Source organism: Dasypus novemcinctus, chromosome 18, assembly GCF_030445035.2.
Source record: "Dasypus novemcinctus isolate mDasNov1 chromosome 18, mDasNov1.1.hap2, whole genome shotgun sequence".
In the NCBI taxonomy this organism is placed as follows: Eukaryota; Metazoa; Chordata; class Mammalia; order Cingulata; family Dasypodidae; genus Dasypus; species Dasypus novemcinctus.
Genome location: NC_080690.1, coordinates 25,289,779 through 25,314,920, shown reverse-complemented (window position 1 = coordinate 25,314,920; position 25,142 = coordinate 25,289,779). Strand labels below are relative to the sequence as shown.

At 40.4% G+C, this 25,142-nt stretch overlaps 1 protein-coding gene across 4 annotated transcripts in view; it reads right to left on the bottom strand.

Moving 5' to 3' along the window:
- Nucleotides 1–25,142, bottom strand: part of CDH11 (cadherin 11) — a 154,480-nt gene that overhangs the window by 36,002 nt on the left and 93,336 nt on the right. For all 4 annotated transcript variants that reach the window (XM_071209139.1, XM_058279900.2, XM_058279903.1 and 1 more), the window contains 5 exons: nucleotides 16,421–16,820; nucleotides 12,433–12,727; nucleotides 9,237–9,356; nucleotides 7,205–7,372; nucleotides 2,789–2,976 (listed from right to left, as the gene is read on the bottom strand). In XM_071209139.1, the coding sequence (XP_071065240.1) occupies nucleotides 2,789–2,976; nucleotides 7,205–7,372; nucleotides 9,237–9,356; nucleotides 12,433–12,727; nucleotides 16,421–16,648 (999 nt within the window). In that variant the 5' untranslated portion in view covers nucleotides 16,649–16,820. The remainder of the gene's footprint in view (nucleotides 1–2,788; nucleotides 2,977–7,204; nucleotides 7,373–9,236; nucleotides 9,357–12,432; nucleotides 12,728–16,420; nucleotides 16,821–25,142) is intronic.

Below are 25,142 nucleotides of genomic sequence, written 5' to 3'. Positions count from 1 at the left end.
TACACAGTCAGTACTCAATAAATATTTATTCCCTTCTAAAATATTCAGTAAATGCGTGACTCTGCCTCCTAATTATCTCTTGGATTCAGTTTCTCATAATTTCTCCCTTGAATTCCTACAGCAGTTTCCCACCTGGTCCTGCTGCCTCCATCTCACCACCCTCAAGGCTGAATATATTGTACTTTACTAAACATATCCTTTTCCATTGATACCAGATCTTCATGAGCTCTTCTGTGTATATGTGTGTGTTTGTGTGTGAAGCGGATTCATCCTTCCTTCAAAATTCAGCTCAAGAACTGCCCTGTCTAGGAAGGTGTCATATAGTACATATATCTAGGTCTTATCACACTTTATTGCAGTGCTTCTTAACAGGAGGTGATTTTGCCCCTCACCCAGGGATATTTGGCAATGGCTACTGAATTATCATCATGACCAGTGGGTACATGCTGTTGGTGCCAAGTGAATAAAAGCCCAGGATGCTGCTAAACACCCTACCATGTACAGAATAGCCCCCAACAACAAAGAATTATTGAGCCCCAAATGCAAGAGTGCTGAGTTTGAGAAAACTTGCTCTATTTTTTCTTCTCACTTAATGATTCTGTTAAATAGTAATCATCCTGTAGCTAGGACTCTGTTTCCTGAGCTTCAGATTTCCTGCATCTCCAGCCTGATCAATAATAATTACTTAACATCTCTTGGTTGAAAAATAAAGAAATAAATGAAAATACTATATTAATGAATAATTTTAAAAGACAAAATTACTATTATCTCTCCTTGTCCATTTATTTTAGTAAACTGCATATAATGACTTCCATAAGGAGCCCTAATTTTCCTCTGTTAAATCTGCCTCTTAATTTGTGTGTTTGTGGACATGTGGAACTTTCTGCTACAAGTTTCAGCAAATGTTCTTTCACAATGAAATAATGTCTCATCCAGTTTTACTCCTAACACCAGTGCTTTATAGAAGATGATTCTTTCACCTGGAATAAACACACTGAAATGCAGGGAATGTGCAAATTAATCATATGCAGAGAGCTCATTTGTGATGTGTGAGTTCCATGGGGTGATTTAAATGTTTCAGGATTTTAGAGACACAGTGTGTGTTTATGCCCTGAATACACTGAAAACAGGTGACAACCTTAGCATAACCAACTACCCAATTACTCAAACAGCAAAAAATGGGAAGCAGGAATCATTGATGTCAATGCTCATATGTTAGTGTCAAGCAGGAGAGATAGTAATATTAATTATTGTTAGCTAAGTTGACAGCTCTGTGTTACACAAGATTCACACAGCTACTATTCCAGAGGAGAAACCAGAATATATGGCAACCAGCCCCTGTGGCTGATGATTGGACTTTCTCATTCACACCATTCATTGTCACTAATGTTGACTTTTCCAAGTATCCAAAGTTCACCCCAAACTCCATATCCTTCATTTTCTTTATTCTTTTAAACAGTCATTCTCACCTCTTCATTGTTCTGTGTCCCATAATATTTTTCCCAAGCCCAACATACCTTTCAAATATTTTGAAAAGTAAACTTCCTAAAGCATGACTCTTCCCCCTGCCCTCACTGAAATCATCCTTCCAGAAGCAGCTTCCCCCTTCCCAACTCACGCCTCTTCTCTAGCTGCTAGCCTCTTCATTGATTCTTCAAACTAATTTTTTAAGTGTAAGAGTTACAGTCCAATCTTTTCCATCACACCGAGAAGCTTAATATTCATGCTACAAAACCAATCTGAAAACGAATGCTTGATTAAAACCAAGGTAATCCCATCATCCAATTCAGACTTAATGCTCCATACAGTTTGATGATGGCTTGGTGTTGATTTCTCAAGTGGTAAATCAGGAGGGAAACCACTCTAGCATATAGGGTAACTATTTCCTCACTTGAAAGTGAATCCTACCTGGCTCTCCTTTATAAACCATTACTGACCCAGCTGCTATCAAAATTCGTCTTCAGAGGGAAGTTGTTCTATAATGCCCTAGAATTGAATCCCACATCTGAGGATTGTTGGCTACATGATTCTCATTTTATTTAATCTGTCTGAAGCCCAATAGCCATATAATTAAATCGTGGTATTCTTGCCCATTGAGTACTATTATCTATTTTTATATGACTTTTGTAAAAAATAAATAAGAGGATGTTTGTAAGAGGTTCATGTTGTGTCTGGCCAAGTTAGTCTTGAGTAAATGATATATTTTTACAACAAAACAGGAGCAAACAATACACTCTTATTTGTAGTGAATTAAACCCAGGGACTAATTTTTAGTGACAGGATAGTTGACTATTGGGAAAGACCCATTGTTGTTGTTTTCCCAGGTTGGTTTTTTAGGGAAAAGCAAACATAGGTTTGGTTTGAGTTTCACAGAGGTTCCAGCAATGCAGTGGACCTTGGAGATCTGAGACAGGAAAAGTTCTGAGTAGCCTATATTAATAGAGTCAGCTTGGCAGGGCTCAAGGGGGAACTCCATGCATGCTCAGGGGTGCATCTACAAAATCCAGATTTATCCAATAGTCCTTCCTCCCATGGGAAATCTGTGCCAAAATACACATGAACTAGGCAGGAACTTTCGCGAGTCATCATCAGTCCTTTTTCCAGCTTCCTCTGTAGTACCAGAAAAGAATGCCAATCCTTTCTCTTCCCAGAAGTCTATTGAAAAATCAGGTAAGCTCCCAGTCACCCATAATTTCATTTTTTAACCTTTTACCCCATGTTTCTTGCAGTGTTCTCCTGGCAGAAGAGACCAAGCCACAGACAAGTCTGATTCCTTCCCCTAACTCACCTTTTTCAACTTCACCACACCCTCCTGTGTTTCATAGTCCGTTGTGATTTCAAACAATTCCATACCGTCTCCATCAACAATATTGTATGTGACTAAGCCATTTTCTCCAATGTCTGGGTCTTTAGCCTTCACTCTTCCTACTTCCTCCCCTGGGACAGCTGCTTCTGACACAGACATCTGGTATACGCCTAGAAGAAGAAGACATCTATTTTTATTTTCCCTTTTATTTGGCAGCTGTAAGACTTTAGATTTCATTGAATCCCAATAAATTTCTCAAAGGGTTTGAAATTGAACTTTCTATTGATTGAAAACATGAAAGAAATGAATAGATAAGAGGAAGATCCCACGCAGCTTGCTTGTCAAAGGAATGTGTTCTAAAAAGGATGATGAAACCAAAGTGGGGTCTAGGGTGAAATGGTTGAGTCACCTGCCACGTGTGAGGAAGGAAAACAATACTTAGCTATATTTCCCCTTAGGAAATGATGGAGGTCCACATATAACTTCATGCTTTCAAATAGTCAAGACTTGCATGCACATTACTAGAAGGAAAGCTAAAAATGTAAAATGGGAATATATAGCATTGTGAAACTTCATGTGAAATATGAATATGGGTGATATTGCATATATAAGACTGTTTTTATAAAATAAAAATACAAATAAACTAGAGATATGGAAAGAAAATAGAAGCTATGTACAGCAGGGGAAGCATAGAGAGATTGAGAGGTGATGAGTTTCTGCTTGTCTGTTTTTTTTATTATTATTATTATTATTATTGGAATAATGAAAATGTTCTAATAATGATTTAAGTGATGAATGTACAGCTATGTGATTATGCCAAATACCGCTGATGGTACAATTTGGATGGATTTATGCTTTATTAATATGTATAAATAAAATGGATTTAAAAAAAAAAACAAAGAGGGAAACAGATGTGGTTCAATCGATTGGGTTCCCATCTACCATATGGGAGGCCCTGGGTTTGCATCCCAGGGCCTCCTTGTGAAGGCAAGCTGGCCCGTGCCTGCAGAGAGCTGATGCAGCAAGATGACGCAACAAAGGGAGACAAGCAGACACAGAAGAACATGCAGTGAATGGACACAGAGAGCAGACAGCAAGAGCAAGCAGCAAGGGAGAGGGGGGGTGAAAGAAAGAAATAAAATAAATCTTTAAAAAACACAAAAAAGACAAAAAAACAAAGAGTAGAGACCTGTTTTCAAGTTGTCAGGATAGTCCAAGAGTTAGTATTTATGGCACTTTGAAGTACCCAGAAATTTCCCTTTTCTATTTAAACACCTTTAACAGCTTCATATTAGTATTAAGACAAAATGAAAATTTTATTTTTTAATGTCATACCCCATTGAACTCTATATTTAACTTTTCTCTTACTATACATCCTTCACTACTTGACCAAGCACCACCACCTTATCTGGAAGGGTTTCCCACACTGTGACCTTTCCATATGTATTTATTTCATATTTATCAGCAACCTACTGTATGCCAGGCACTGTTCTAGCTCCTGCAAATTTACTAGTAAATGAAACAATCAAGATTCCTTCCTTAATAAGGCACATTAAAAAGAAAATAAGCACATATATACACACACTGATGTCATTGCAAGGAAGAAGAAATATAAAGGTTAGAGGGTAAAGTGTGTGATTATGTGTAGACATGTATGATTTTATGTGTGGGTGTGTGTAAATGTGTATGGGGATGTAAGTGTTGTGATTGGCATAAGTGTGTGATTGTGATGGTGTGGGTGAATAGTGAGTGTGCATGAGAGTGCATGCACAAGTGTGTGTAAGATTGTCAGATGTATGTGTATGTGTGAATATGGGTGTGGATGAATTATGTGTTTGGGTCAAATATACGTACACTCATGGGTTTGTGTGTGTGTGTGTGGGGGGGAGAGAGATTGATTTTGAAGAGGATGAAGAGAGAAGAGAAGACATCTTTCAGAAGCAGGCACGTTCCCTCCCTGCCTTCCCTCACCACCAAAAGGGACTGAGGGAGACAATTATGTGAATATCTGGCAAATAAAAATTACATCCAGAGGGAACAGCAAATGGCAAAAAAAAAAACTGACACAGGAATATACTGGTTGATTTCATAGCATAGCAAGAAGACAAGTGTGACTGGGGCATTTTGGACAGAGATAGGGGTATGTAGGTTGTTTGGGGCCCTATTGTATAAAAGAAGGCATTGTTGGAAATGGAAAAGGCTTTGAGTTTTATTTAAACATGGTGAGAAGACATGGAAGGTTTTCAGCAGGGGAGTAAGATGACCTCATTTGCATGTTCACATTTAAAAACTATGTCTGAAGCATATATTCTGTGTGAAGCAGAACAGAGAGAAGCAAGGTCAGAAGCCTTGCCTCTACCTCTGTCAAGCCCAGTAGTGCTGAGCAAGTTACTTAACCTCTTTAAGCATTAGTTTCCCCCCTCACGTAGATTGTATCAGTTCCATACTCTGCCTATATTTACCTATATTACTTTGCTTTGAATACTTTGTTTTTTCCCATATTCAACTCAATCTCACTATGCCCTCCATATTAAAGGACAAGTGGGATGTGGGGGTGTTCCTTTGTAAATAATATCTAACTTATCTAACTTAAGTGAAGGTTTAGAAAAGCCTGCCATAAGTTGATTTTCTCAGAATCTCATTCAAGTAAACGGCTATGAAATTGGCATCTGCACAGTAGCAGTGTAACTTCACTATATGATAGTATATTAGCAAAAGCAACAATGACTGCCTGCTGATAATCCTGCCTGGCCTTTTCCTCAAGCACAGCAGACAAATTTTACAGTGTGGATAATGGTGCATGCACTTCTTAGAGTGTGATATGAGCCTTAAGCTTATTGAGAATGCTGATGTTTGTGCCTCACTAGGCCAAAACTACCCATTCCTTTTGGGATTTGGTAAGAACTGGTCATTGCCTCATAATCCTCTATCTTAATGCCTTGCTCCCTTGCATAGATTATTTTCTTTGGATTCCTTTGGGTGGCCATGGTGCCTTCCTGGGCCATATCTGGTGCCCTCTGGAAAAAAGCATCACCTATCTGGTGATGAACTCACAGGTTCTACTACTGCCCTCTCATTTAATGAAATAGACAGTTTCATGGTGCATCCCATGGACTAGCAGCACCTGCATCATGATAGACTTATTGGACATTTATAATATATGTATACATGCATCAACAGACTGGTGTTCAAGTTCTGGCTTGGCCACCTTCTTTGGGCAACATATTCTGCCTTTCATGGAATTCTATTCAATATATAAAATGTATGCCATTATAGAGGTTTGCAATAGTAGTAACTATTAACTAAATGATAGGAATCATAATAACCTACTAAACCTTTCAAAATCTTTATTTCCTTTAATTCTTTCAACAACCCTATAAATCATGTAGAAATGTCATAATTCCCCAGATAATAATAATGGCTAAGATTTGTTGACACTTTAGGCCAGATGTCATTGTCGGATCTTACACCAGCTGATTTATTTCTGACAAGAATCCTATTATTTAGGTACTGTGGCAGACTGTACTTTCCAAAGATGGCCATAATGAAATCTCCCACCCTGCTTGCTTTTTCTTTCAATATGGCTTTGATGCTCCTTCCATCAAAAGATGTAATCTACATTCATGCAACTTGAATTTGGGCAGGTTTACAGCTACAGTGGAAGTGATACTATGTGACTTCTGAAGTCAGAGAATAAAAGGCAATACAGTGCCTGCCTGGTGTCCTTGATACACTTGCTCATGGGACACAGTCATCATGCTGAGACGAGTGACAAATCACTACATGGAAAAGCCTAGATGGAGAGGAACCAAAAGAGTACCAACTTGCAAGTTCTGTGATTCAGTTATTTGGACAAGGAGCTTCTAATTCCAGTTGAGCTGCCCACCTCTGCCATCCCTACCCCTACCCCACCATTTTTGCTTTGGGTAGCAGAGACCAGCTATCTCCTCCAATCCCTGACAAAATTGCAAATTCATAATAAAAATAAATGTTATTATTATTTTTAAGCCTCTAAAGTTTGGAACATTTGCCATGTAGCAATACATAACCAATTCAGATACTATTATTATATTTAGGTTAGAAATGAGAAAAGTGAAACAGAGAAGGGTTAATGAATTACTAGTATCACATTGCTATGACCTGGAAAAGCACATAGTAAAACAGATTTTCTATTTCAAAGGTCATTGAATATTTTACTTCTTGTCTTTCTCTCACTACCACTAATTCATTATATTTGTTTTTTGTTTGTGTGTTTTGACTTTTTTGTAAGAATGATGTAAAAAGAATCTGTTTTTCTAGATTTCTTCTTAATAACTAAGGAAAGCAGGAATGGGACAGAGAAGACAGAGCACTGGCTATGGCATCATTGAAAAGTGAAAGCCAAGCCCACCTACTTACTCTGCGGAAACTTTGGTGGGTTGTCATTGACATCGGTCAGTGTAATCGTCACTTTGGTTGTCCCTGAGAGTCCACCCATGTGTCCACCCATGTCCTTGGCCTGGATCACCACGTGGTACTCCTCCTTGGCTTCCCTATCCATGTTGGGAAGGGCTGTTCTGATGATTCCTGGACAAGTGAGCAAAAAATATCACAGAACCTAGAAGCCTTATTTTGGCCCTGAAATTCATTATAACAACAAAAAGTTCTAGGCTCTGGGAAACAAAGATGAATAAAATAGCCCCTACCCTCCCAGAAAAGTCATGTCAATAGAAAATTCTAATCAGAAGCAGCCATACCTGTGGTGACTTACGTCTTTTTTAACAAATCTTAATCACTCTAAATATAGCATTAAAATTGCAATTGTTTCTATATGTTCCATTTTAAATACAAGTAATTACTTCATTCTCTTGAAGTATAACACTGAGAGATCCTACAGACTGAAATACTTAAGACTCATCGTATAGATGTCCTTTACTAAATCCATGTTTTTGGACTCAAAAATCAGTAGTATCTTTTGGAAGTCTATATCTGCATGCATTTCTTACGAACATTTATATGGTTCATATTCAGTTAAAAGTAGGAGACATGTATTTAATACAACACATTAAAATTTTAATATCACCTTCTATCAGAGAGAACCAAATGGGTAAAGAGGTACATAAGGTTTATGAAAACACTGTCTACTATCACCTATCACTGACAACATCAGTAATTAATGACTGACTTCCATATGATCGCTGGATGCTGGCACACGGTTTGCATGAAAACCATGCTTACTTAAATATTTTGGAAACATCTACCAGCTTTTTCTCTCTGTAGATATGGCAACATTTATACTAGAAATATAAAGCGAACACTGTGGAAGCCTTAAGTCTTTATCCCTCTCTTAGCCCTAGATGTTTGTTATGAGTCTGAGCAACAGCCTTGAACTCATTTTCCTTATCAGTTAAATAATTGGCGGGCTCAAACCAGTAGTTCCTAACCATAGGACCCAGAGACTCAGAAGATTGCAATTGCAATTCTTTTACCAGGTTTTAACATCTGGGAAGTCCAGATAAAATCACACATTTATCCTTGGTTAACCTGGGAAGATTAAATAGCAAATGCCTTTGATGAAATCATAGCAGGTGGCCCTATAAACTGAATTCTGAGACAAAGTGGCTACAAATAAATGACTACATGTAAATTAAAATGATACTAAGTCAAGCAAATGAGCAAAATGTCTGATTGGCTGCATACATGCACACACGCGTGCATGCACAGACATGATTTTTAATTATAAAAATAAATACAGATTAATTGCAATCATCTTTCAAAAATATGGGGCATATTGTGGAAAAAAAGGAGATGGGAAACCTTGGGCATATTGTAAACTGAGTCTCCTAAGATGTCACTGTGTAATTTTTCCAATAAAAGAAGTCGATGGTCCAATTTGGGATAAATGAATTTAAGCCATTTGGGTTTGCGATATTTGTTCATATTTTTGGTTTGCTATTGTCTTTCTGTAGAAAACTCTGAAGTTTTCTTTCTTGATGCCAAAATCCATGGGGAATCTTAGGTACAGTAGAAGAGACTGGGAATGTGTGTATGGGACCATCAGTTCCCCACCCCCATTGTCCCCAACGCTGCATAATGTGCTGTCAGAACTGAGATCCCCAAGAGCAAGTGTTGAGAGCTTCCACTCAGATAATCCACAGGTGTTTATTCAGTACCCAAATTTATTCAGTCTTAATTTTGATCCACAGTTCACGTCCTTTCTGGCACAAAAGTTTAATTTCAAAATAAAATTTGCTAATGTGACTTTGAGAAACGCTGGCAGAAACAATGATACATACGGTTCACAGAATGCTAACCATATGCCAAGTGCATGTATAGTATCTAATACTCACAATAGCTCTTTTAATTTTGAGAAAGCAATGGAATAGGTTTAGTGAATAGGTCTGGACTCCTGATTCACAAAATCACCAATCACAATGACATTCCACAGTACCTGTCTGTGCTTCCACTGAAAAGTAGGGCTGTCCTTCAAGGATGCTATACACTAACTTGGCGCTATTTCCATATGTGGGGTCATCTGCATCTGAAGCTGTCACCTGGATTACCGATGTTCCTTAAGGAAGAAAAAAATTAATAAGCCACACAGTCTACGCTTGTCAAATTGATTCTTGTTTACAAAGTTTGATTTTAAAATTAAAAAACCAAGAAGAGCCCTACAATTTTTCAATATGTTCTTCTTTTCCTGGAATTCAGATGCAAAGCAATCTTCCTTCTTTCCTTTCTTCTTCGCTTGCTTTTTTAAAGTCTGATAGTTTAAAAATGAACTTTCTACATTCAGAGCACAACCTGCTATGCGGTGTAGTTAAAATAATAACATGAACAAGATTGCAAAATCATTCTAAGACCCATGCAATTGAAATAGTAAGTATATCAAATAATTAAATAAAAATCCTCCCAAAGAGTAAAATAAATGATAATTAGTGATGAATTGCTTTTCACAGAAGGACAGAGTGCAATCTTCCATCTGTAGCAGAGCAATAAATACATCATTTTATTGTTGCTTTGCAGGTGATAAAATTGCTGCTAATATTACAGTTTAATTAATTTATGGCCATAAATATTGTGCAGAATGTTGTTCTCTACCGGCATGAAAATTGCACCTCCCCATCACTAACAGGGTGGGTAGCCATAAAACAGAAACAACCAATCAGCTTTTGGTGAGATCTAAGGCAAGCATCTGTGGTTTGGAATGAAAAGAAACTAGAAAATTCAAGGGAGATGGAATTGTCACTTTTCCTAGAAAGACCTGGGGTCTAGGGTGTCAGACTTCAGAGCTGGGGTTCAGAGGAAACAGGACTTCTCCCTTTCCTCTGGGTCCAGTCCCACGTTCGGCACTTTGTGTTCTGTCACTATCCCTCTGCTGGGCATTTTTTGCCTTCACTGTACTTGTGAGAAATTAAGTGTCAGAATAACCAAGTTGGTTATTTCAGAGTTAGGAGTCTAACCTTGATCTCCTGAGCAACAACCTCATGCTTTTTCCATGACATTTTTACCAGAAGCTTCTATGTGGGAGGTCAAGTATGCTGAAATACGGCCTCTAGCTAGCCTTTAATTGGCACCATTGTCTGTGATTTTCATGTGACATAAAAGTAAATCTGATTTTTAAATTACTAATTAGCAATTCATTATGTCATGCAAACAACCTCTTGAGCTCTTCTCACTTGCTAGGCACTATTCTAGGCACCGGAGATTGATAAGGACTAAGGATGAAGGAGCTCTATTCTCTACTATCATGGTACAACTAAGGAAATTAACTATTTGCTATGTGTCATTTGATTCTGGTACTCTGCCAAGTCCATTACAAAAAATGCAAATTATTTTACTTCTATTGTGTTCAAATCTCATCATAGTTTATATCATCCTCACTTTATAGATGACTAAAGTGCAAACTTAGAAAGGTGTACGGCATTGTCCAGGTTCCAGGTACAGTCAGAAGCACTGTCCTGTCTGCCAATTGAAGACTACCCTCTCCTCCATCATAAGAAGAAGCCTGGGCATTATTCCTAAGCAACAAGAGTCCCCAGGGGAGGGAACAATGCAAATTCTCCCGGCATATCCTTTTTGATGATTGGTATTTCCCTCTGGCTCAGATCTTGACACTGCAGCCCCTATTTAGGGATTTGTGTGTATGTGTGTGTGTCTATTGTTTCTTATTAAAATTCTCAAGTGAATACCAAGAAACTGAAGGACTGGGTAGGGAAAAGGGGAGAGAAAAAGGCAGAAAATGGCTCAGCTTGGCTCTTATCAATTATGAGAAGAGTTTGATTTTACCTGATAGGGGAAAAGGGGTGGGGGGGAGACTATTTTCTGACCAAAGAGACTCTCCACAAAATGTGGAAGGAACTTGGGGTTCTACAGTCACTTCTGCATCTAACTTTCTTAAAAAGGTTGACTTTCATTATTGGTGCAGTTTTCTCATATGTGACATGGTGATTTGGCCCTGAAGATCCTTAAATTCATTTGAGCTCTAAATCTCCAACTCATATAACTGGACTTACTTCCTGTTGGAACAACCCTGCTCACTGAAACATGCCTTCCTTATCATATAAGGCATGCTTCACAAATGATCCCATGCATTCTCTAAAGCCAAATTAATGTGACTGCCAGGAGAAGGTAGCTCATTGAAGAAAACCTGCAGAGAGCTGTCCTTCGGCAACGCAATCTGCCTTTGTGTATAATGAAAAGACATACCTAACTTTGGATTTATTGTAATAACAGATGACACCAGAGTGCCATGCCTAAGTGTCTTCCGGATCTACTTAATAGCTTGAAAGTCCTTACATAAATTAGTTAACCTGTTTCTGGTTTGGATTCCTCCTCTGTAAAATATGACAAACAGGACTTTACAAAGATACCCAAAGGAAAAATTTCATGAAAAACTGAATATATGTAATTGAATTAGCATAGTGCCTACCTAAACCAAACATTGCCACTGCTATTAATTATTGAACAACAATATCATAGGGTTCATAAGCGCAAGGGACAGGATCACCCAGATTGAATCATCTTCTTCCCCACTCCTTCATACTTACTCATATTTTATAAGTTCAGATTTTAAAACTTCAAGTGCATTTTTTTTTTTTTTGAGATACCAGGGACAGGGATTGAACCTGGGACCTTGTGTGTAGGAAGACAGCACTCAACGCTCTGAGCCACATAGACTCCCCTGAGTTTGAATTTTGGTTTGTTTTCTTATTTGTTTTGTTTTTAGGAGGCACCAGGGGCTCAACCACTCGAGCCACATTTGAGCTCATCAAGTGCATTTTAAATACTTGAAACTTCAGCTCCGTAACTAAAATTCATTCATTTGTTTACTTTGTCCTAGAACAGGGGCTCTTAACCAGGCATCTGTGAGCTTGAATTGAAAGTCAGAATAACATTATTCTTGTGGGGATGTGTTGGTGCGCATGTGATACATTTATTAAATAACACACAGTATAGTGTGACTTAGGGAGGGGTCTGTGTTTTTCACCTGACTGGCAAAGGGATCTGTGGAACGAAAAGGCTAAGAACCCCTGTCCTAGAAGCAGTGGGGACAGTGCTGCTTCCTGATTTAGGAGAACAGGTACCAGTCCGCCCACTCCCACAGATCGCAGGGCGGGAGGCGGGGCAGGCGGCACTGTACACACCCACGTTGGACCTCTCCGGCACATTGGCGTGATAGGTTTCGTGCAGGAACTCCGGAGGGTTGTCGTTAATGTCCTGGACCTTGACGATGAACTCGGAGGGCGGCTCCAGCGGGCGGTTGGTGTCCCTATCCACCGCCTGAGCCATCAGTGTGTACTGGGCTCTCTCCTCTCGGTCTAATGTCTTGGTGGCATGAATGTTCCCTGATTTGTCATCAATCACAAAAATGGTTCCAGCTCCTTCACCTGAGAGAATGTATTTAATGTTCCCATCACCAGAGTCAATATCGGAATGAAGCTAGGAAAAGAGAAATCAGAATTTGTAATTCCAAGAGGGATAAAATGGGGAGATAAGACACATTGGTATATTGCTCAGTACGCAAAATGCCGTAAACATACAAACATGCTAACACATGCAAACTGTGAGAGAGAACTAATTACACCCCCATTTACAAATGAAATGGAGTCTTAGAGAAGATCACAGCCTTGGTCAAAGACACAGCTGGAGAGCAGCGAAGCCAGGGTTGGAACATCTTTTTAAATTCTAGAACTCATGGGCCTTATCCCCCTCCCCATACACACACACACACACATACACAAATATAAACCATATACTTGAGTCGTTACTTGGAAATAAAGGTATGCATATTGAAAAAAAATAAACCAACATTTTTGCAACAAGTAAGTCTTCCCCTCAGTTCTGACTCCCAGTCCTTCATTTTCCTCACTCAAAAATAACTGCTTTTACCAGGTTCTAAACATATCTTTGCCAATACATGCATGCCCTATTTTATTTTGCACAACAAGGTGCCATAGTGCACATGTCGTTCTTCACCTTTCCTTTTCCCTATAACAATAAATTGAGGTGCTTCTTCCACATCATTTCATATAGAGCTACCTCACCCACCGTATGGATGGTCTTATCATTTATCTTAGCTGACCACTTCCAAAGGACAGTCAGGTTATTTCCAGGCTTTTGCTACTCTAAACAGTTCAACTGATCAGATCTTTCCAGAAGACTGTTTGTGTGACAAAGAGGGTGTAAGAAGCTGGGGGTGTGGTCTGCCTGGAAAAAGTCCCAATTCTAATAAAAAAGGATGGGGTGGTCCAGGTGGGGCAGTCCTTGGACCACAGAAAGAACCAGAAATATCCTTGAGTTCATCCCCCTCCACTGACAAAGCCTGGAGACAAGAGGGTACTTGCCTAAATCCATACCCATTAAAGCCAAGTAAAGCCTCTAGTTCTCTTAAATACCAATCCTGTGCCTTCCTGCCCTGACTCTGCTCTGTGATTCATAACATGAACTCCCCCAAAGACCTCATCCGGTTTTCCTGTAGAAGTCAACTCCTCTCCCTCCCTTGCTGTCCAACCCCAATTTCTGTAGCTGTCATCTTAATCTGACCTCCTCCGTCCTCATTATGCCCTTTGTGGGAAAGATAAGCATTTATTTTCAGCATTCCCCTAGGCATCAAGTGTAGCCAAGCAGAGAGAAAACCTTTGGGACTATCTACCACATAAGAAAATCCATGTAAACTAAAAAGATTTTATCAAACGGCAGTCGTGATAATAATAAATACAATCATACTATTGGCTATTATTGTCTTTAGATTAAATATGTAGTAATATTATTATGATTAGGAAGCCAAGGTCTAGAGGGCTTAAGCAACTTGTTCAGAGTTAAAGCAATATTGAACACATTTTTTATTTTTGAACTGTTTCAGTTTCCCAAAAGATAGCTAATTGATTTGCTGTGCTTCAGGGAAATGCCAAATATTTCAGCTCAGGGGGATACCTGTAGGTGCAAATTACAGAGATCATTTTGTTTTTAGTCCCCAGTGGTTCTCAGGAAAAGAAGAAAATAACAACAGCAACAAAATACTTTCCTTCAGTACTTATTAGTATGTGTTGTCACGAGATTTTGACTAACACATTTCTTATGAATAAGACAATCTGGTCATAAATTACGAAGTCACTTGATGGCCTCTAGGGGATGGAAGAACTGCCCCAATCCTCACAAAAGTTTCCACAATGAGGAGAGGGTCCCTGGCCCCTGGGAGGCTTGGGTTTACTCGTTCGTTTTCCTGCCTCAGACCTAGCAAAAATGAGGGGCTCGGCCTAATGAATGGGGAAAAAGGAAAAAAGTGAAATACTTTCTTTAATAGGTGTATCAGACAACTAAGGCTTCTGGTGGCCTTTATGTATTATACAGGAATTTGGCAAACTTCTTGGGAATTAAACCTACTTTTTCATGATCAACCAAATGACTGAAAATTACTACTCATTGATTTTCCCACTTTGTTTTCAGATTTGAAAGTTGGATGTAAATTCCTTTTTTTTTCCCTCCCCATCAAAGATGATCTATACAACTGACTATGATACTACTATTTGATTCCACACAAACAGCAGTTTGGTAAACCTTCCGAAGCTATCAAGGCAATCAACTGCTGAGTCTTAACTAATGCCTAACACCAAAGAACGAAGGCTTCTCCCTCTACACAACACAGCACAATACAGACCATGCATCCCATGCATACAAAAATGGAACGTCCACGGCCTGCCAACTTTCACTTGTTCAGGTCACCTCACACCACACTTGAAGAGCATCACATCCAAGGTTTTTAGGGAATAGCCACCTCGTTTGCTCCCCTATATATGGGGAACCATATCTCAGCACGAACTCAAAAATAAAAGCCACAGAATCCAACTGTTTTATTTCTTTTTACCCCTCTCCAACCTGAAATTGAGAGTCGCTGTCGTGGCTGAGCCTAGACTTTGAAGATGACTCATTATGAATGATGCTCTGAGTTTCCTTTCCCCCCACCTTCCCCCTGTGCTCCCTTTCTGGAGGCATTACAAAGGCACGCTCCACAGAGATGCTGAACTGGCTCTCCCTGTCCTTTGTCTTCTGCAATCCTCCACACTAACACACAATGCTCCCAGCTGAGAAGGGCCCCAAAGCAGAAGTTTCTATTTTGTCAGAACAATTCGTGCACAGCCCTCTACATTGTTCAAGCTACACAGCCCCTGCCACGGCTGAAGCCTCTTATTCCTATCTGGGCACAGAGCCTACCTCCTTTAGTTAGGGAACTCTACATGCTAATTATTCCCGTGTTCCCATTTCCTAAGTCTACTTCAGCAGCCTGCCCTTTCAGGTATAAATGAATGAAGATCTCTTTGGTGCATCTCCTCACAAAGACGTTCCCCAGCTCTGAACATGAACTCTCTAACATTAACCTCCTCTAGGTACGTCAATTATGTATACAAGGAGTGCTATTTGGGGCTCTCCTTCAACTCTAGCACTTTTGTAGAAGGGGTAAGTAGAGCCTGAGTAGTGCTAGGACACTGAAGCCCATCTCAGCTGGAGTCTGCCATCCCTAGGCCAAAGCAGGTGCAAACACACCCTTCCCGATAACACACATTCCTTCTCATCAAGTATTTATGGAGGCCTCCCCAAAGCCAGCGTCAGTACTGGGACTTGAGACTGCAATGTTGGCCCTGGGCCTGATGCAAATGGCTTCGTGTCTAGCAAGAGGACCCAGATGAATGAAGAGCTATGCATAATACAGACAGGAAAGCTATGATGAAGGCGAACAGAGTGCTATGTGAACTATGTGAAGGGCATCCAAGTTGTGGGTGAACTGTAGTCAGGGAAATGTCCCCAGTTGGAGAACTGTTAAAAAAGATAATGGTCATTTCATTTTGGTAGATGATTGTGCAGTCATTAAAAATGGAGTTTTAAGTGGTATACTATTAATGACAAATGGAAAGCACTCAACATAGATAAGTCTAGGCATGGAAAAAAAGATTGGAAGGGTGCCTGAACAATGTGTTCTATGGTATTTTTCTGAATGGTCAGACTGTTAGTGTTTTACCTCCTAGAATTTCTTTTGCCAGGCAAAAATGATGGAGAAATAAATATAATTACTGAATGAAAATAAACAATAAATATAATATATGATATATTATAAATAGGGAATAAAAGCAATCTTACCCTGCCCACAAGCACAGGGTCAGGCCCAGTGTACTCCTCAATCACAAAGAACTGGTTCCAGACCCAGCCTCTCTTGGAGCGCTGTAGGACCTGCCCCTCCTTGCCCTTCTCGTGGTGCCCGTGGAACGAGGGCCGCAGGTGGCTGTGCCGCTCCGTGGCAAAGGCCTGGCTGTGGCACAGCATGCCCAGGCACACCAGGGCAGCTTGTAAACAGTAGTTCTCCCTCATTTTTGGTTATGTGGTAGGCACAGGAGAATGCGGCTCTCACTCTTTCCGCCAACCGTGTGGCGGCCTTCTCAATGGTGGCCTCCCAGACGCGTCACTCAGACCTCTCCTGGAATGGACCGTCTCCGTTCGCTGAGCACATCACGTCAGGGCTGCCCACGTCCCCAGTCGGCTTCTGTTAGCAGAGAGAGGTCACGTTAGCTGCAGGTCCATCCCCACTTCACTGCAATTCCATTCAGTGAACAGTTTCCCAATGCCATGCGTATGTGTGCCTTGTTCTGGGTGATGAGGAGGTAGCTGGGAATAAGGAAAGCTCCTTGTTCTTGCACAGATTACAATGTGGCGGGTGAGCTAAACACACCCACACAAAGAAAACCCTCAAGGTCTGATTCAGCTGAGGCTAAAATGCTGTGGAATCCAGCTGCCTGGGTCTGTGTATCAGCTTTAGCACTTACTAGCTTTGGGCCTTGAATAAGTTCCAGACTTAGCTGAGCTCAGTTTGCTTATTTATGGAATGGGGGCAGTACTCACCACGGTTGTCAGGGGATTAAATGAGTAATGTATGGATGTCTTTTAGCATTATGCCTGGTATACAGTAAACATTTTATATTTACCCATTTTTATTATTGATCATAATTATGCTCTCATAGGTTTATAACAGAGAAGTTTTAGGGCATTTGAGGGACCCAAGAGAGGAACAAACACATTCTGGGGATGGCAGGGAGTGGAACAGTTGAAGGGAGACATCTTGAGGAAAGGATGGCTGCGCTGAATCCTAAAGTGAGGGTTACTTGTGATAAGAAGGGGGAGGATAGGAAGATGGGATGAACACTGAGAAGGAAATGTATTGTCCTGAAGCCCAGAGGTGGCCAAAAGTACAGCATGTCCCAAGAGGTTCAGTGTTGACTGGAGGGCATAAGGAAGAAGGAAGGCAGGGAAGAGATCTTGCTAGAGAGGGAGGTGAGTGTGTGACCCAAGAGACCACACTGATGGTCACTAAAACATTTGCTGGTGAATGAATGGCTCAAGTTCTCATTGGTGGATTACTTAAGGCTATAATATGAATTCAATGAGCCAGATTTGCATTGTTGGGTCATAGTTTCATCCAAGAAGCTGAAGATCCGACTTTGCCTAGTAGTCTTACCAAAAGATACCTTGCGAGCTCTTGCCACCAATGAGAAGCAAAATAAAATGAAACAACCTTCCTTACTAATTGATCCAAAGTTCCTGTTCCTGGCACCAAGCCGTGACCCAGCTACTTTCAATAGTGAGGTTGAGCCACCAGCACTGTTCCAGACTCTATAGTTTTCTGACCCACAGTCACTTGCCCTCTCTCCAGCATTTTGGTTCTTCTCTCCAGTCCTTAAATCCTGCCTCAGGTTCCTCGATTTCTTTCCTGGACTTAGTCTTTCTGGAAACTTAATTCTCCCTAAGGATCTTCCCTCACTAGCTTCCTTTTCTTAGCACCCCACACCCTCCTTCGGAGATTCATTTCCTCCCCTTGGAGTCAGAAGACTTCAATTGGAGACTTATCTCCCAGAACCACACAAGCCTCACCAACAACGTCAAGGGAATCTCTGAAAACTGTTGTGCATGGGGGTGAGGCATTGATGCTAACAATGACACTCTGCTTCAGCATTGAATGAAGGTGTGAGTGCATGGAGCATTGTAGGAGATACCGCTATGGTAGAATTCTTGGTTTGCTGGTTTGGCTGAACTGGGTGGGGGTGGGGGTCAGGAAGGAGGGGTCTGGGTCTTGACACAGTGGAAAGTGTCTAGACTTGGAGATGAGATAGGGCTGATTCTGAATATGGCCTCTGTTTCTTACATTCTGGTGGCTTTGGGCATGGCAGTCAGCGATTCTGAGCCTCTGTGATTTCATCTGATGAAGACAACAAGAATTGTTTTGCATAAAGCCCTGATCATGCAGTGGGGGAATCTGGGCAGGGACTGTGTCTCTTCCTCTTTTCCCAAAGTGCCACAATCCAAGCTGGCATGCCTTAATCGGCAGAAGGAGATGACCTTGCACTGCAGGTGGAGATGCCCAGAAGAGGGCAGTAGGGTGCCTTCTCCAAGAAAGCAATTGCGGAACAAGAGCCACCTGGGATAACACAGATTTCGAAGTGATGAGAAAAGAAGGGAATTACTGGAATTCTGGTTTACTGGTGTGGAAACCCTTCCCTTCTGACGAACTGTGACTTCACCAACCCCAAGTCTCTCTGTTTCTTTTGTACAACCCCAAGTTTTCTGTTTCCTTTGTAATCTGGCAAAATAGTATCTGCCCTCAATACCATTTTGTCTTCATGTTACTCTCTTGTCAAGGACTAGAAAGTTAAAACCTATAACATTTGCTGTAGACAGACACTTCAGGAGGTGTAAACAGCTGTGTGGAAGGGAGAAAAAGATTAAAAAGTCAGTGAGGTCGTTTAATAGTTTCACTCTCTGAACTCGGGTATTTTCAATGTGCATCTAATGCATACCCCTTGCAAGCTAAACTGACTGTGTTGAAAGAGTACAGACAGGGTCCCAGGAGGGGTTAGATCCTACAGGGAGGCACTGCTGGCCAACAGGAAGATCTTGAGCTTAAGTCACGAAGCTCAAGGTTTGGTGGAGAATCTGCCACTAACTTGTCACAGGCCCACATCAGTTCCTGCCTCATTCTCTGTAACATGAAGCACTTGGGTGACATTTTCTACAGGTGACCTCCAGCTTCATATTCATTGCCAGAGTTTTGACAAGAAATGGTGGAGTCATTTCTCCTGGTTCATGCACTCTCTCCTCACTTGGCTGGAAGTCTCTTCATGTGGGGATTATATTTTATTGACAGTTACACATCCAATGCCTAAGCTCAAAGCAGTCCATCAGGACAAGTGAAATGAATGAATGCTTTGAACCACATACTTCAACTTCAAACTTGATATTGCCTCCACAGAAACTCAAGGAGAACAGTAAGGAATGAGCATATGGTGCGACAAGATCCTTGCCCATTTTACACCATGCCAAGTATTAAGTGTTCATTCACATGGTGATAAATTATTCTTACATATAAGCTGTGAAGTGGATTTGAAAGAAAGGGTTTAATTAAAGTTGATATTTCTGCACCTCTTTCTTCTGGCTGCCATTTTGCTGTAAAGCACAATTATTTCTGACACTAGAAGTGCTGAAACTAGATGACAACTTTTTTCCCTTTATAAAAAAAAATTCTAGCTTACTACTAATGAATTTAAAATCTTGCATATGACCAATAAACAATAAACTTCACCCTTTGTTAAAAAGATGAACATATCTACTTTATTCTACTGGAAAGAACAGGAAAACCTGTTTACTTTTAAAACTAATTCATTGGACCCATTATTTTTATGTGCTTATAAAACCATATGTAATATATAAAATTAGTTTAATAATTAATCTCAGGTCTCAATAATATATTTTTAAGACATAATTTTTAAAATTTATTTGTTTTCACAATGCAAATGTACTTAAATATTTTCTAGGCACTGTTCTAAAATCTTTATACTATATTCTACTAATTGGCATAACAGCTATGAGTAGATACTATGAATACCTTTATTTTAAAGGATAAGGAAACTGAGGCCCAGATAAATTAAGCAACTTGTTTAAAATTATGCCCCTATCAACTAGTAAAGCCGGGATATGAACCCACGCCATCTGGTTCCAGAATCTCTGTTCTAAACCACTGAACAATTGCAACTCTTACCACTTGTTTGAAATTCACAAGGAAATAATATGGACACTGTGGTTAAAATAGAAACCTACAAGCTACCTGCATGTGGCAAGAAAACCAACATTGAAGTTTAATGCATAATAATATTAATATGATGAAAATATTAAGAATAGTTAACATGTGTCAGTTATTACCTAACACTTTTCAAAGTGCTTTCCATGAGCTGACTCATTAAATCTTCACAACAAACCTACAAAGCAGGTGCTACTGTTATTCCCACTTTTTAGGCAAGTAACATGAGGCATAGTAAAATGAAGACACTTGCCCATAATTACAGTGCCAGCAAGTCGAGGCGCTGGGATTTGAAGCCTGGATGTTTGGCTCCAGGACTTGTATTCTTCTCCCCTACAATCCTATATGATACCACCTTTCTAAGTGAAGGCTGCAGATAAATATAGACAGACACTTCCATGCACACAATAGTCTAGTGATGACAATAATTTACATTTTGGTGGCACTGGGAGTGATTGGACTGTGACAAAAACATTAACCAAGCCAGAGAGATTAAGAGAAAGCATTTCATAGTCATCACCAAAGTGAGGATGTGATTGCATCAGTCCCCAGTTCCTTAAACAACACACTTACACAAGAGTAAGCCTTTGCCTTTTAGTTTTAAAATCCTATTTCAGAATTTCTAAATTTATAAGAGATGTAACAAGAGAGATTCATTTTTGGAGAAACACTTCTAGAATCTAGACCTGATCGATATATTCAGCGGTAGAGATTCTGCAGGAACCACATTAAAATTAATAGGAGACCGCCCTCCTAAGAAGACCTTGACGTTAGTAATAATTAGGGAAATCTATCAACGTTCTAATTGGTTTTAGAAAAGGCCCCCAAGACAGTTCTTGAACAATCTTTCCATTAAAGCACTTTCTTGCAGCATGCCAGTACGCCTTAGCATTGGGGTTCCACAGAAAACATAGAAGGACTTTATTTTATGATGGGAGCATATTGCTTGGAAGGAAAAATAAATGTTGTTGAAAGTCACGGGAGTAATAGCATGACAGGAAAATGGATTTGCAAAACTACCAGCTCTAAGTGGAAGGCTCGCCCCTCTATCTTGAGAGCAGATAGCCCGTCATAAGCTACTGTGCCTTGAGCATAAAACTCTCTCGCTGTGCCTGCTTTTGTCTCCGTAAAAGAAAATGACATATACTGGTGTTTAAGTATATTTGGACTCCTGCTGGAAATTGTTATCGGGTAGAGGAAGAAAGACGAAAGCGCTTAGCAGAAAGCAAGCGGATTTGGTTTTCCAGCTTCCTCCTCCCCACAGAGCTAGAAGGATCAGACAGGCTGACCTGTTCTTTTCATTTCCAGGTAGCTAATTTACAGTTAAAGGCTGGTTATCATTACATTAAGAGTATCTCCGAGGCCCACACCGCAACTCCAGATTCCATTCTGCATCTGCACCAGTCCCCTCCTTGGTGAGCGCAGGGGCTCTGGTCTCCCCTTCAACAAACACGGCTTTGTAACCAATCGGATTCTATTATGCAAATTAATTCAAGCATATTTTATTCTCCTTTCAGATCTCATCACTCAGCACTGAGCTGGTCTCTAGTTTCAAATCAAATCACAAGAATTATGCCATGTCTGTGGAAATCATCGAGAATGGGGAAAGGAAGTTTTACAAGAACTATTGAATCACAATTCTTCTTCCCTGATTTCTACACTCCAAGCAAGGCTTAAGCTTCTTCTCAGTTGTAAAATATACAGCTGAGTCCGTAAAAGGGTCTTTCTATATGTTGTTCCACTCGGCAGCCAAAATCAAATGTCAAATTATGAAGCACCTTCAAACAGGGTACCTTGTCAAAGACCACAATGTTCTCGAAGGGGTGGTGGACAGGGGGCTGGGGTGAAATTTGTAACTGTTCTTACGCTTGCCAGAAATAGAGAACCACAGGAGTTTAGCTTTGGAAATGGAAAATTTCTCCAGTATCTATATCAGGTAGAGCTGGGTCCAAATCCTAGCTCCATCACTTCCAGGTTACATAAAACTATATAATAACTGTCGGATATCCTTGACCAGTCACTTGATTTTTCTTTGCAGGGCAGTGTTCTAAGGGATTCATACACATCGTTTTATTGCATTTTCATCACAAACACAGTAAATCTCATCCACACTTTATTCAGGAGTAAACTGAGGTTCAGGGAGGTTAAGTAACTCGCCAGAGAGTACATAGTGAATCACTGGTAGGGCAGGAATTCACATTCAAGTTTATATAACTGCAAAACCTACACTTGGCTTTGGACCATTTTATATAACTTCCTAAACTCTGGGCGCCCATTTTCCTGATCTTCAATATAAGGAGATTGTATGATCCATCTCCATGGACCATTTTGCTTCCAGATTTTATTGGATATTGAAAAGAGTCTTTATTAGATGTGAGTTTCATTTCTTTTTAAGCAAGTACAATCAGTTTTTATATTCTTAGGTTCCCATGGCCACAAAGTACCATGGAATCCAACTTTAAGTCCCAGTCTTGGACTTGTAGAATCACTCAGTGATTATTAATTTACCTCTTCAAGTAATTAAATCATCTTCAAATAATAAGATGATTTAAATGCAAAGCATGCAATGAAGAACGCATTATTTGTGCTCTATTCAATCTTGAAGACAGTCTTTTTCTCACTGTAATATTTTTAAATGTTAATCATTAAGATGAATAAAATATATCAACACATATGGGAAATAACACTGTCAGCAGTGTCATCTCTGACTATGAATAACACTATATATGAATGTGTAGGGGGAGAGAGAGAAACATGTATTTTCAAATTTTATTTCACATGAGCTAAAATACTCAAGGGAAGTTTTGGGCAAAAATGGCAATGAAAATCAACTGCTTAACATAATGGGACATCATTGGTGACATCAGAGGCTTATATGTAAGCCTCCTTTTATTATCCATTGAGTGTTTTTAATTTACTGTTACTTGATTCAGCAAGAACTTTCCACAGTGTCAGGCCTGTGCCGGACCTTAGGGATACATCGAGGACAAACTGCCCTGCCAGCCTCTAGGAGTGTTGTTTAATAATGGAGAGACAATTGTCAGACCAGATGAATAATGACCCAATGTGATCAATGCAAACAAGACTATGGACAAGAGCACAGAGGAACCAGTGACCACATCTCTGCAGCTAAACGGTACAATAACAAGTCCTGTCTTCCCAGACCTGCCTACTCCAACCGCTTCCAAGTAAGGCCTATATCCACAATCCCCAATGTCTGGCAGCCATGCTGTGCACCACAAGACAACTTCCATTCCCACTCTGGGCCATGGCTGAGTGAACTGTGCCAAATCCAATGAAAAACAAACCATAAACCAACCATTGTTTCAAACTGTTTGGTTCAAAATGATAAGCTGGATGAATCAGATTCTCTCAAATATTTGAATGAAGAAAATAAGAACCATGGGCCAGTTACTGAGGGAGCTGAAACAAAAAGGATATGAGGCACCTGGGGGATAGAAAGCTACAAACTGACATCCGACAGCCAAAGTTTTAGTGAAATCAGAGCTACTAGGAAGCCAGTTCAAAGCCAAAAAGGAACAAGCATGGCCTCCATCCCTGGGCCATGTAAGTGGCAGAATGCACCCTTTGCTCTCTGAAGATTCCAGCAATCAAGGACTGCCCTCCGGCTGCTGTCTTCCTGTAACCCAGTGCTACTGATCTGCTCCTGAATTTCCACAAGGTCGTGCCTCTAATGCCTCAGTCGGGAAAATAATACGTCTCCTGTACATGAGATACATTGAGAGCTTTCTTTGGTAATCAAAATAGCAACCTAGTAAACTACTACAACAAAGGGAAAACAAGTGGTAATCTCTCTGGTCAAGGATGAAGTACTATAGCAGTGGAGGTAATTTGTTCAATTATAGAAAATGCCTTCTTCTTCCCTTCGCCATTCTCCCCTCCCTTTTCCATCACCTTTTCCCCCTCCTTCCTTCCCTTTCATTTCAAAACCCTGCAGTGTCTTTATTGGTCTGAATTTCCAAGGAGTACTAACGCCAGAGGCAGCTCTCTAGACCAAAAGTCAAGAGATTTGTGTTCTGTCACAGGTTCTGCCACTGACCAATTGTATGACTTTAGGAAAAAATTCTTCCTCTGGGACTAAGTTTCTCCTTCTATAAAATAAGAGATTGGAAACTCCCTATTAAGAATCTTCCATGTCCTTGGGAGCCTGTACTGTGCTAAAAACAGAACAACCTTCTTTCAGAAGGCTGGGGTCCCAGTTGCCAGGGTCGCCCAGTGCACAGCCAAACCATTGAATTTTTGATCGGTTCCCTGTGGGATTTGGAAATGCAGAGGTCTGTGAATATGACAGGACTTGAATTCCAGCGTTAGGAGCCAGGATTTTACTTAACAGGTAACGGGGCTCCACTAAGGGCTTCCGATCAGCAGCAGGATGGGGTTCACACCATCAGCCGTACACAAGAGAAACTGAAGTGAGGAGTGGCAGCTCTGACAAAATGAAGATCATGGACTCTGGAGTCAGAAGGGATGGAACACTAGAGCTCAAGGGTCACTACTCACTAGATAAGTAATTTAATTTCCATGAGTCTTCATGCCGCCACAAGGAAAATGGGAAAAACACTAGGGCCAGTCTCGAAGAGAGAAGGCCAAGATTAAACAAGATGATGCATTGAGAGAACTTTGCATAGTACTTGTCACATGGTAAACATTCAAGAAAATGTCACATCTATGAAGTCAGGGACCATTTCTCCGCTGTTCACTGTTGGACCCACACAGCAC